General features: G+C 39.7%; 2 protein-coding genes across 7 annotated transcripts in view; one reads left to right on the forward strand and one right to left on the reverse strand.

Annotated features, from left to right (window-relative positions):
• LOC122865129 (zinc finger E-box-binding homeobox 2-like) overlaps positions 1-3,570 on the forward strand; it is a 30,126-nt gene extending 26,556 nt beyond the window's left edge. Inside the window, 1 exon segment of the mRNA XM_044173116.1 lies at positions 1,207-3,570. Coding sequence (XP_044029051.1) covers positions 1,207-1,829 — 623 coding nt within the window. The 3' untranslated portion in view covers positions 1,830-3,570.
• Positions 3,571-4,984: 1,414 nt separating this feature from the next.
• Positions 4,985-13,068, reverse strand: part of arhgap9 (Rho GTPase activating protein 9) — a 47,132-nt gene continuing 39,048 nt past the window's right edge. For 4 of the 6 annotated variants that reach the window (XM_044216816.1, XM_044216791.1, XM_044216784.1 and 1 more), the window contains 5 exons: positions 11,779-11,856; positions 11,376-11,429; positions 10,401-10,535; positions 9,022-9,127; positions 4,985-7,117 (listed from right to left, as the gene is read on the reverse strand). In XM_044216816.1, the coding sequence (XP_044072751.1) occupies positions 6,931-7,117; positions 9,022-9,127; positions 10,401-10,535; positions 11,376-11,429; positions 11,779-11,856 (560 nt within the window). In that variant the 3' untranslated portion in view covers positions 4,985-6,930. The remainder of the gene's footprint in view (positions 7,118-9,021; positions 9,128-10,400; positions 10,536-11,375; positions 11,430-11,778; positions 11,857-13,068) is intronic. The other 2 variants (XM_044216823.1, XM_044216808.1) reach the window with 1 other exon arrangement.

A 13,068-nucleotide genomic window follows, 5' to 3' on the forward strand; every position in this document is an offset into this window, starting at 1 on the left:
TTTACTGGCCGGGTGTGGCTACATGTTTTGACAAATAAACGCATGTCTCAATTAGACGCTGGGTCTGGTTTTTAAAGAAGTTGGTGGAAGTATAAAACATCTTAGAGCCCACTGGGTTGCCCGCTTGAGCTCTAAGCTGCTTAGATCGTGCATACAAATATAAATGTTTAAACTTTTGTCAATATGGACATGCTACATATCATTAGATCAGTTAGATTCTCCACAATTGAATCATTCAGTTAATTTTACGGAAACCATGAGCACCAAAGTATAATTCATTCCGATTTACCGGCATGGTAAACAAAACGATAAAGATGAAAAAAAAGTGGTGACTCCCTGCAGTCATAAAGTCAGATATGTGTCCATTCCTCGATTATTTACTTATCTTTGCTGAGCAGTTTTGTGCGAAAGGACTTAAAGGCCTGTCCCATATAGACGCATGTCCCAAATATAGGCAGGTTGAGTTCAGTGACTGAAGCAAATAAAAGCCCGGGCTATTAATTTACATTTTACGGAATGAAGCTGCCACAAGCAGCTGATAAACTTAGCTTAGCATAGCATAAAAACAAGGAAACAAGGGGAAACTTGAACTAGCCTGGCTCTTTCCAAAGGTAACAAAATTCACCTGCCAACACCTCTACAGCTCACTAATTTACATGATGTATCTTGTTTGTTTAATCTGCACAAAAACCAAAGTGTAAAAACAGGCACATAACACATACATAAAACCACAACTTGTCAGTTTTTATACGGACAAATTAGGTATAAGGTGTTAATAACTGAGCTTCAGGGGTGCTGGTAGGCAGATTTTGTTACCTTTGGACAGAGACAAGCTAGCTGTTTCCCCTTGTTTCCATCCTTAGCTAACCGGATGCTGGTGGTAGCTTCATGTTGACCTTACAGAGCATATTTCCAAAAAAGTCAAACTTTTTCTTTAAAAATGTTTATGACAAAGAAAAATACCTGCTTACCTTTCAAGAGATTTCAGTACATTTAAGGTCTTAAATGGGATTTGTTGGTTCTCTGTAAATAATATTATAAAGAGTACAGTCTAGACCTGCTCAATAGGAAAAGTGCAATGAGATAAGTTCTGTTATGAAGTGGCGCTATATAAATACAATTGAATTGAATTGAAATGTCCTTTATATTAAAAAAAAGCTGGTTCTTTTTAGGACATTAGAAATAATTTCTCTGTATTCATCACAGGCAAGCGTCCTCATGAGTGCAAGATCTGCAACAAGGCCTTCAAGCATAAGCACCATCTGATTGAGCACAGCCGGCTGCACTCTGGAGAGAAACCCTACCAATGTGACAAGTGTGGCAAACGCTTCTCTCACTCTGGCTCGTACTCCCAGCACATGAACCACCGCTACGCTTACTGCAGCAAAGATCAGGATCCAGACCAAGACCACGAGGAGATGCCTCTCACCCCAGGGGCAGGCAACAATCTCGGGGGCCACCTTGCTGACGGGACCCCTCTATCCATGGAGGATACCCAAACCCCGCACTCCTTCCTCAGCGATTCCAGTCTGGATGGAGCTTCAGAGGCCCTCAAGGAAGAAGAGGAAGAGGCAGGAGTCAGTGATGGTCATGTGGAAGAGGCGCATGTGAGTTCAGAGGCAGCAGAGGAGCTGGGAGGTAGCTCCATCCAAGAATCACCTACAGGGGAGAATGGAGTGCAAAATGAGAGAAATATTTACAATGTGGGAAACCATATTGACAATACAGAGAGACAATTTTGGGACAGAGACACTGAGGACCAGAATGGAGACTTGGACAAATGTGAACTGAGCCTGGATATAACAGATTTACCCAGAATAAAAACTTAAGGTGACTTTAACAAGCCAATACAATGTATGTACTATATATATATATAAAGACTTTTGATAATTTTTTTCTCATAACAGCGCCACTGATTTTTTACATTTTACAACATGAAAAAATGTACAGAACTGCCAAAGCATAGATGGCCTTAAAGTTGATGAAGCCATACAAACAAAACATATGTGACAATACAAATTACAGTATTTTATTATGCAACATAGACTTGATGTACCTACAGTGTTTGATTTGTTTTGTTTTTTTTATCGTTTTTTGTTTGCCAGGACAGCTAAAACATTTGGGTTGACTCGTCTGAGATCACGTCACATATCCAGATGTGACATTGCAGAAATCTCACTTATTATATGCTTGCTGCTGCTGACTATTGCACAACCCATAAAGCAGAGGCTTTTGTATTTTTACCAGTGAGTGGGTTAAGAAACCAGGCCCCGAAGGAAATGTTTGTAGGATCGATTGCTGGATGGAAAGATATCTACTGTTACTTTAACATGCCATCAAAGTTAAAGGTTAAATGTTACAGATGCAGCCATATCAATCAGAATCACCTGATGCTCAGTTAGTATATTTATTCTTCTTAATAAGTGCAAGTAACATTCAATTTTCAATATCCTGTGGTATTATTTGATACAAATCTTTACCTCTATTTTAAGAAATGAACAATAACTTGTCAAATGTTTTAAATGAAAATAAACATATGCAGCTATTACTTTGTCCCAAAGCCAGTGAGGACTTGAGAATATATAAAAGTATTTGTTGCCAGAACTTTTATCATTCATGCTGTGAAATCACAAGGTGCAACCAGCTTGTCTCTTCAGGTTAACTATGGTGCTCAGTGGCTTTAACTAATCAGCAATCTATTTAGTAGTTTAGAGCAAGCGGTAAAAAGAGGAAGAACTGGAAGGAGGTTGTTTATTTATTTTTTTAAATAAAAAGCAGCGGACTGCACCTTTTTAACTGTATGCCTTGCTAGGGGACAGTCATTTCTGTATGGGAGGTTAAAAGGGGCAAAAGATGAAGTCTTTGGGGTTTTTCCCAAATGAAACTCGCACTGTCTCACTGTTTGTGTAGTAATCACACGGAGCTGCTTTATTTTGTTTAATGCAAAAATATCTCCCATTTCTTGTAATAATTTACATGTGCTACAGGCTATTTTCACACCCCCAGAACAATAATGTGTCACATATTTGGGCTGTCTGTTGCGGTGTGGCAAGACGGTCAAGACTCAGGACACATACATCAGCTTATAACTTCCTCTTTCTGACTGAAGTGTAGTCAACGTGAAAAGTACCTCAGATGTACTCAGACACTGTGAGTAATCCAACAAAGCCTTGGTACGACGAGATAAGATGGTGGTGCACGAGGTGTGACTAAGCTTGTAGCATTCATGCATACCGTATGCCAAAGACACTTCTTGGTCATAATGTGTGTGTGTGTGTGAGTGTGTGTGTGTGTTTATCACCAAAGATAGCATATGTGACACGCCAACTGCCACTCTACTCTTGCATAGTTCCTTACCTGTTATTTCTGGGTCAAAAAATAAAAAAAGGTTGACAAAAAAAAGGTTTACTTTCACTCAGTGACTATACACTTGTTTATATCAAGCAGTGTTTTTGTATCTTTTACAGCACCCATGCAACTCTTGTATTAACGTTTTATATATATATATATATATATTTTTGCATGTTTGTGGATGTTTGTAATAAAATTGTACATACTGTGTCACCAGAATCTTGTATTTCATTGATTTTTCTAAAATCATTCTTTCAAGCAAAATTTCCTCCAGTGGCTATGAAATAGGTTGAATTATTAAGGTATTTCAAACAAGGGCGATTCAATTATCATTCTTAAACAATCAAATCAAATGCTATGTTTTTGGGGTTTTTTTCTAAGCAAAAGACAATTTTGAAGCTCAGCTGTGGCCCGGCCACTCAGTCCATCACCGCTCATGATCTGCAGACTGCTTTGTTACACTAACTTCTTTGTGGCTCTGCCTGTTTGCATGATGATTCATCAGAGGCAGCTGCTTTATGCTTGTGAACCTCTGTATGTGGCTGTGGCATGCAGGGGCTGAGCAGCTCTGCTGGTATTTGATACACTGAGCTTCAGGTTAACGGTAGGTTGAGTAAACAATCGGCTAACCGTAACATTAACAAAGCATGCCGGGTGACGTAGGTCAGATACTTTTGGGTGCCATGCATCAGCAGCATTAAGTCAACAGTGGCACCAACAATTGATGATGTTATGACGTTTTTCTAATAGCTTGGCTGGTTTTTGGGCTCAACAGTGAGTAAGATGACATTTAATTGAGAACTGCCTTGACTTCACCACAGTCAGACAGCAACCTCACCACCAGCATCACTGGAAACATGCTGCAAGTCCCATCCATGAGCAACAGGTTGTCAGATTAGATGTTGAGCATATTTAAGTTTCGATTACCTGTACCAGCAGTGCAATAGAGCAAGCAGGCCTGTCTATAAAGAATGAACACAGCTACAGATGTATTTCACTGGTGGGTAGAGAAACTGTTCTTCAACCAAAGCAACAAGGTCAAGGCACCTGTGTTAGCCATTATACCGCAGAAGTGTCTTTGAGCAAGACACTCATTCCCATCAAGTTTAAGAGTAATTCTCCATAGACAAACATTTCTCCCCTCGTCTCCTCTCCAAGGAAATTAATTGTAAACAACTTAACAAAAGAAAAAAGCCGAGATACACAGTAACAAAAAGGGTAGTTGTTGGCCATATGTCGTCACGGTTGTAGCTCTTGCAAGAATAACCCATACAGATTCATTAACATAGAGTTGCCCAAGCAAATTACTATAAAGTACACTTTCTGAAGTGGTTCATTTAAATGTGTACTATGAAAACGTGTATGTAACATATGTAACAGATGAAAACATTTCACAACCTTCTCATTCTCTTACTTCCACGATTCATAGTGTTGTAGCAAACAAAATAACTACCTACAGATGCAAAATGGTTTTGAGCTAATGTCGGGCTGTTACATTTCATCAGTCCATGCATCAAAAATCTCTTTCTTGTAAGCACATTTCTCCAAAAGTCTGCAGCGCCTCTGCTCTTTTGTCTATATTTGAAGCAATGACTGCTCATTTGACTACAATACAAATCACACAGAAGCATAATTGATATTTAGCATTGTTTTAATTGTATTAAGGCATTTTCACAGTGCCATTTTAGGGAGTGATTAGCGCCATCACACCAAGTGAAATACAACACATCACAGAGTCAGAGTCTACAGCAGTGCAATGCCACTGGGTTTTATTGACTGAAAAATCCCCTCAATTTCAGAATTTGCAGAAAGAACAAAACATACAGTTAAAGTATTTTATGAAATACTGAATGAATTAATGTTTTCAGGGTGTTATATTATTTCTTTGCATAACATAATAAATGGAAACATTTAATCTAATGTGAGGATGCTCTGTCAAAAGACCAGAAAGGAACTGAGAAACTGCAACACTGAGTGAGGGATAAATGTATAAACTGTGATGACTATGTGCATACATGCATTTGGATCAAATAAACATGTGTGGTTGTCTATTTAAGTAGAAAATATTTCTGTGTCAAATAACAAATATAAGGACGGCCTTGGGAATGCAGAATCAAAGTTCAGATGACTCTCCATCAATCAGCTACACATGATTTTAGCCCGTCCCCACACTCTTGCAGGACTTGACATAATACGAACATAAAAATGAATAAATACATCTAATAAAACTTTGCAAAATCTATGAGCTATGAGCCCCCACCCGTGCCTTTTTCTGCTCTTTTTTGTCTTTTGCCAAACCCACAGTCAATATAAAATTACCAAAGCCACAGAGTGAGAGGGTTTTGGGGAAAAGCCACATTTTTTAAACATATGCATTTCCAGTTCCTCTTTTGTTCTGTTATTAAAAGCAGCATTTGCACCAATCACAGGGGATGCCTCCGCCCGCTGCGCCTCTGAGGCCCACATACCTCCACACACTTCTACTATCTCTCACGCAACCCATCGCTCGGTACAAGCAACCTGACGGACACATCGTGACCAAATATCACAAAACAAATCAATTTGTTCAATTTTTTTTTTATTGCAGGAGAGCTAACAATCAGGTCCAAGCAATATTTTAATGACACTCTGTCCATTTCAACGCAAATGGATCAGTTTGAATTTGGCTAATATATAACGTTTAGGTTACACACTGTATGCAAAGTGCTACTAGTTGACAAAGACAATATTTCACATATTTACAATTTAATATTTTTAACTTAATCTGAGGAGTTTTCACTAATAAAAATAGAAGACAGATCCAAATTTGTACAATAAGAGAAGCTTTGAAGGTCCACACACTACAAAGTACTATTTGGTACAAAGGAACATTTGCTGCCCTGTTGGCACATTCATCCCATCACTGAAATCATGCTTAAGTTCTATAAGCATGAGTTCTAAGTCTATAAACCTATAAAACTCTTCATCTAAACACTGTTTAACTTCAGCAGAGATGTGGGCACATTTACACGCCCAGCTTGCTTCCTGCTTGTTTGCATATTTTACAGTATATCCACGCTATCCACTGCAGGTGTGGTCTGTCCATCCTTGCTGCAAGAGGTGCTGGTGCATGTGTTTTCACAGTGAGATGGTTCTGCTAACTTTTCTTTCAGTGCTACGTTAAGACACATCCTTCCTTGATAAATAACCGTTTAATACTCAGCTAGCTGGACCGGCTGCAGGAGATTTATCACTTTTATGGCTTTTATTTATCCTGAAACATCAAGGAAAAGTGACAAGGAGGCGTCCGTTCCAGCAGTAAAGAACACCGAGGCTGGGCTCCACATCTGCAGTCAAAGACACAAGTACTGCAGCTAAAATTGGTTTATTTTACTATTATTGTTTTAACATGGCTTTATACGGAGGCCAGATGTCATGATTAGCAGCTTTCTGTCCTGGTTCTTTTTACCCCGTAATTATCTTTTGATGTGAAATCCATTTTACACCACATGAGTCAACAGACAAAGAGGACAAACGCTGCAATACTTGTGCTTTCGTCTGATCTGGAGGAGCCTTTTGAACCCCCTCTGTCCGAAAAGCTCAAGAGGGGCCTCTTGTTCCAAAGATGTGGTCAAACTCGCTGAGGATGAGTTCCACCGCCTGGTTCTGGTAAACCATATTCACCGCCATGTTGCCATTGTCCCGCTCCGGCCGCATCAGGGTCGGCCCAAACACGATGCCGATGTTCTGGGTGGTCATTCGGTTGGTGTCTGAACGTTCCAGCACTCTGCGGAGAGACAGGACAGACACAGGAAGGAAGAGATATGTTTTAACATCATCTAAAATATCAACAAGAATTGAAAAAATAAAACAACAAAAATGACTCTGGATTTAGATTTTAGTCACACTAGCAGGATGGTTCTATGGCATTGTCGGTCAGTCCACCACTTTGGCCCAGATTGAAATATCTCAGCAACTATTTGATGGTTGGCCACGAAATTTTGCACAGACATTAATGGTCTTCAGATGATGAATCCTAATGACTTTTGTGATCCCCTCACATTTCATCAAGCACTACCATGAGGTTAACATTTGTGGTTTTGAGTGAAATGTCTGAACAACTTTTGGATGGATTGCCATGAAGTTTGGTTGAGACATTCATTTTCCCCACAGGATGAATTGTAATAACTTGTAATAAGTGGTGATCTTTTCAGCTAGCACCATCATCAGGTCAAAATTCTAATTTTTTTCCAGCACTTTGGTTTATGATCAAATACCTGCAAAACGAAAGACATTCCCATCAGTCTCAGTACTGTGTACTTTGTTTTTAGTGCTAATTAGCAAATTTTAGCATGCTAACACGCTACCCTAAGAGGCTGAACATGCCATGGTAAACATTAAACCTGCTAAACATCGGCATATTAGCACTGTCAATGTGCGCATGTTAGCATGCTGACATTAGCATTTAGCTCAAAGCTCAGTACAGCCTCACAGAGCCACTAGAATGGCTGTAGACTCTTAGTCTTGTTTGAATTCATCTTTGGGATTGCAGGCATATAGATGACTGTTAACTGCCCATAGAGCTTCATGCTTGTGGTCAGCACGTGGCATCTTTATAATTCTTACAAACTTTTTTGCATGCATGTTCATGTCCATATATCTGCATTTTACAATTTAGATTTATGCACATAAGTGTCTAAATCCACCGGCAGCATCCACCTATGTTGGTGCGTTTGAGTGTGTGTGTGTGATTGGGGGGGACTCAGGAATGGGTTAAAGCCACAGCATGAGGCATTCTTCTAAAAATGCCATTCCCACCAAGCCACAGAAGCAGCCAGCAATTGCTCAAAACTTCCACATTAAAAAGAGGGGAGGAAAAAAGAAGAGAGAGAAGAGAAGAAAGAGGGAAAAAAAGGAGCAAGCGAGGGAGAGGGCGAAGAGAGAAAAAAGAGAGAGGTTCCAGTGGTGGCGGCGGTGGTGTTGGTATGCCTTCCAGCAGACGAACCACAAGGCTCCCATGGGACCTTCGAGGCAAGGAGGAGAGCGGGAGGGGAGGGAGGGAGGGAAAAAGGAGAAAGGGATGGAAAGAGGAGGAAGAAGGGAGGAAGAGGAAAGGGAGAATATAAAGAAGAGAAGGAAGAGAATGAAAAGGAAGTAAGGAAACAAAGGTAGCAAGAGAGCAAGAGAGGAGGCGACGGGGGCGATTGGGCAGAGAGATAATAAATGAGAAACAGAACGAGGGGGGAAAGGAATGACAGCGGGGAGAAAATGAGAGAAAGACACAGAGTTGACAAATTCATGGGGCCCACCACACCCTGGCACAAACATCGGCCTCAGAACACGAACGCTCACCCCTGTAGTGGAAGGAAAAACCATAGGCGGTAAAAAACACAAATTTTATGTACTGTAAAAGGAACTGGCTCGAAGAACATTGCACACCATTCATCTTCCTCCAGCCTTTTCATCTTCACAGGGACCCAAACTTAACAACAGTGTGATCCTGGTACAGCACTGGCATACTTTGAGAGCCGTGGCCAAAGAATCCCTGACAGAAAATGACTGAGAACGACAAGGAAACTGCCCCCTCTTCTGGTCAGATGTAAAAAGAAAAGTTATGAGGAGGAGATTTTATTTTCCTGAATGGAAACAAGCAGAGATGTACTGTATGCAGTTTTATTCCCGCCCTCTCACCGTTTGAGATGGCGGCACATGAACTGCAGTGTGTCATGGTTTGGAGGGGGCATGTTAAGCACCAGACACTTCAAGCGATCCACTTTATCCATGTAGTCCGACATCTCTGCAACATAGAGGAAGAGACATGTCAGATCACAATAAATATCGTCATTTGCATTCCATTTCATGTACTTTATTAGCATCGGAAACCTGATTTACATCCACTAACTGATATCACATGTACTCTATTAGCATCCACTATCGAATCTGATACAGTGGCATGCAATTATCAACTATCACCACTGTGGTTTGATGAACTGATGATCACTCCCTGTGCTCACACTGTGCAAAAAAAGTCCACAGAATTGATAAGAAACAGGGAATTCATACTAAGTATGCATTTAAATTTTTTCATAATTTTTTCTTAACAGCAAGTTTTCTTACTGACTATTATCTTGATTATCTACTGTTTCAGGATAAGTAAAAGATAACATGATACATTGCTGTATCACAGGAGTTCATGCAAATTCATTGATTAAGAACACTGATAAAGGAAAAGTTTGGAGACATTCTATATTTTTTGTTACTGTCACCAAACCCCATGAAAAGATCAAATCTGTGATCAGCAAATTGATCCTACTAATTAAGCATTGTATGTAAGCCTGACAGACCTACATTGTTCAAAACTATTAAAAACATAACAGAGCCACACTGCTGCACTGGATGACATGTTCCTTTATTATGATGAACATGGGCACTGTAGTTTATTTCCACATACTCTGTCCTGCTGCCATAAATACTCACTAGAGCAACAAATGTGCATTAAATCCACAGCTGAAAATAGTCCCCAAAAATGCACTACTTATTTCTTTTTGAGTAACCTTTGCTTAAACCTACAGTTTATACTGAGGATTTTTTTTTGCAATAAAACCATCACTTCATTTTAATTCACTACTGCTCAAAAATTTCAGTTTTGTCAGTATGTAATTATTCTTCTCTCGCCTTGGAATTCATACAAGTTTCTTTTTGGGAAGCACCATTTTATTTTACTGTGTCCATATATCTTTCATGATGTATGTGGCGTTGGGCAACATCTTCTAGAGGTGGGGAAAAAGTGCTGTAAACGCACTACGTTCTATAAAGAAGAAAATTACTTCCACCACAGCCACAGCCTGACAAAGTGTGAAAGTGCCCAAGTAAAGGGGGTGGGGGGGGACTCCCTGACCGAGACTGGCTTTGACTCATTAAAACCACAGCAGTGTTGTGAGTATTCAAAATAAAAGCACATCAGAGGAAAAATAATAAAGTGAGATTAAAAAATCCTATCATGTGTCATGAGTGCAAATACAATATATATAAAATAAACAGTTTGAATGGGGCTGAAGCTGGTCACTCACTGACTGTCTCCACAATGTCAGTGAAGAAGCCGAAGGGCACCAGGGGCTCAGGAAGCTCGCGGAAGAAAAGTTTCAACGCTCCTGTGATGACATGAATGTCGTCCCAATCACTCTCGTCCAAATTGAGCTTCTCCTCTGAGAGACAGGGAGGGGGAGGGAGGGAGAGAACGAGGGGAACGGAGAGAAATTCAGACAGACAGGGTCAGAGGAAGTGAACGAAAGGCAGTGCAATATGAAAAAGAGAGACAAAGAGTTAGAATTAAAAGAGAAAGAAGGGGAGTTACAGTCACAGTATCGTTTAGTGAACAACATAAGTAGAACAGAGTGTGAATTCAGTCAGTGCTGAGGCGTAACATGAAGGCTTGTAGCTGCAGGAGGGAGATAGAAATGGTCTGTGAAAGTAAGAGAAGACACAGAAGCACAAACACTCTCTAAATCACACACAAACACATAAACACACAAACACACTTAAAGCAAACATTTTCTTAAAATCCAGGCCTGACCAATGCTTCTCTAATTGGATCATGAGACCCAAAGGGAAGAAAATAAAGAGCTTTAATTTAACCTCAATGATATTCATTGATACACGATACAAACAAGCATCTATTGATGAGAAACATTAGTCAATGAGATACTGCCGTGGGATTACAACACACAAGCAGCTGATTCTCCGTTTCATCCACTTGGTGGCAGCCATGGACTGTGTGAGAACTTGCAGTACAACCTGCTGCGTGTTATTACATCAGAAAACTTAAAGCAGAAAAAGCCTAAGGGACACACATACATTAAGCAAATGGTAGCACAACCACCAAACTGCTCAACGCTGCAGCTCAGCTCTGCGTGTCAGTCTGTTGGTGGATGTTTTGGGGAGTTTTTGACTGAGGTGTTCACATTATGCAACACATGATGCACAGAACAAGCAGGCTGAGTAACAAAAAAGTGAAGCGGCTGTTTTCCTCGTCAGTCTGAATCTACCTTGTACCAACTCCGCTGGGAACATGTAACGGCCGTCAGTAGTCACCGCTCGCTCTGCAAAAACCAACAGTTACTCAGTCGGCTTTCCTCAGCGTCCACTCTATCAAAAAGATGTCATGTAGTGGGAGCGAGACAATCGCAGGTTTCAAGCGGGTATACAGTGAGTGTGTGTGTGTTGTGGTTATACAATATCATGTGTAATCAGAATGAACAAAACAGCGTCAGATGGCATTTATCTTGACTGCAAAAAGAGGAAGAGATACAATTGAATGATCTGTCAAATGCAATAAACGTCCAACTGCCACCACTTCTCTCCTCCCCCAACATTTTCCTCTCAGGTTTCATTCATCGTCAGAGATAAATTTAAAAGTTCAGTTTTTCCCCTCCTCTCTTTCATCCTCACCATGGTCCACCAGGAAGCGTAGTTTCTGAATCACTGCCAGGTTCCCTGATACTCTGTAGATGCCGTCAGTGTCCAGTCCTGCACACATAACACACAGAGCAGGTTAGATCAGAGGGTCTCCACTGGCGTGTCAGTATCTCGTGAGAAGGTTAGTATAAAATAAAACTGACACATTTTCCATTATTCAAACCTTGACTTCATGAGTGTTAGATAAAAACTGTTTCCTCAGATTTTAAGGCAGTCAGGGCTGATTTATAATTGTTTTGCAAATCAATTATTTGGTGTGCGTAGGAAGTTTGTTTTGTTACATAAGTACCGAAAAACATGTGAATAAAGTAAAGCAAAAGCACATTTTGACACATGATCGCATGACCCCAATATGAGTAGTTTTAAACTTCCTCTTAATATTTCATAGCGTGTCGCTTGAAAAAGTGCCTATGATGATATTGAGTTTCTGATTTTTCCACACTGGTTTCAGTTGTAGAACAAGTCAGGCTTTTGTGATACATTTAATGTAACATTTAATATTCTATCAGAGCTTTGAGTTTAAAATACACAGCGTAACAGTCACAAGGAGCCACTGACTGACACTTAATGTATCATGATACTGTTATAAAACATACTGCATTCATGCAGCCACTTAAAAAAAAAAAAAAATGAAACTCCGCAGCAGATTACAGACAAAAGTTTTAACAGCAGAATTGTGAATATTAGTTGATTATCTTTTGTTTCCTTGTTTTTGCAACAAATATTTGGTGAAGCTAAGTTCATTTTAACTGTATGGGTCGAAATCACAACTTCGTCTGCGAGGGCTTTATAATCTGTATAAGAGCTGAAATGATCAGTCAATTAATCAAATAGTCGATCCAAAGAAAATGGATCTGTATCAATTTTGATAAATCGATAAATTGTTAACGTCATTTTCTAAGCAAAAATGATAAAAACCTACTGGTTCCAGCTTCTTAAATGTGAATATTTGCTGGTTTTGTTAGTCTACTATGATAGCAAATTTAAGTTATTTGGGTTTTGAACTGTCAAAATAACCAATAAGAAGACGAAGTTCTGGGAAATTGCAATGGGCATTTTTCACTACTTTCGGATATTTTATAGACCAGAAAATAAGCATCAGATTAATCAATAATGAAAATAATGATTATTTTTATGATTAGCTGCAGCCTTAATCTGTATGACATATGGCATGCTCTATCCTTACACTGTTATCCTTCAGATAAGATGAAAACATAAAAAAAACAAACACCATTTAATGGGACAAAGAAGGGCGAAACCTCA

The sequence above is a fragment of the Siniperca chuatsi genome, linkage group LG2, assembly GCF_020085105.1.
Source record: "Siniperca chuatsi isolate FFG_IHB_CAS linkage group LG2, ASM2008510v1, whole genome shotgun sequence".
Lineage (NCBI taxonomy): Eukaryota > Metazoa > Chordata > Actinopteri > Centrarchiformes > Sinipercidae > Siniperca > Siniperca chuatsi.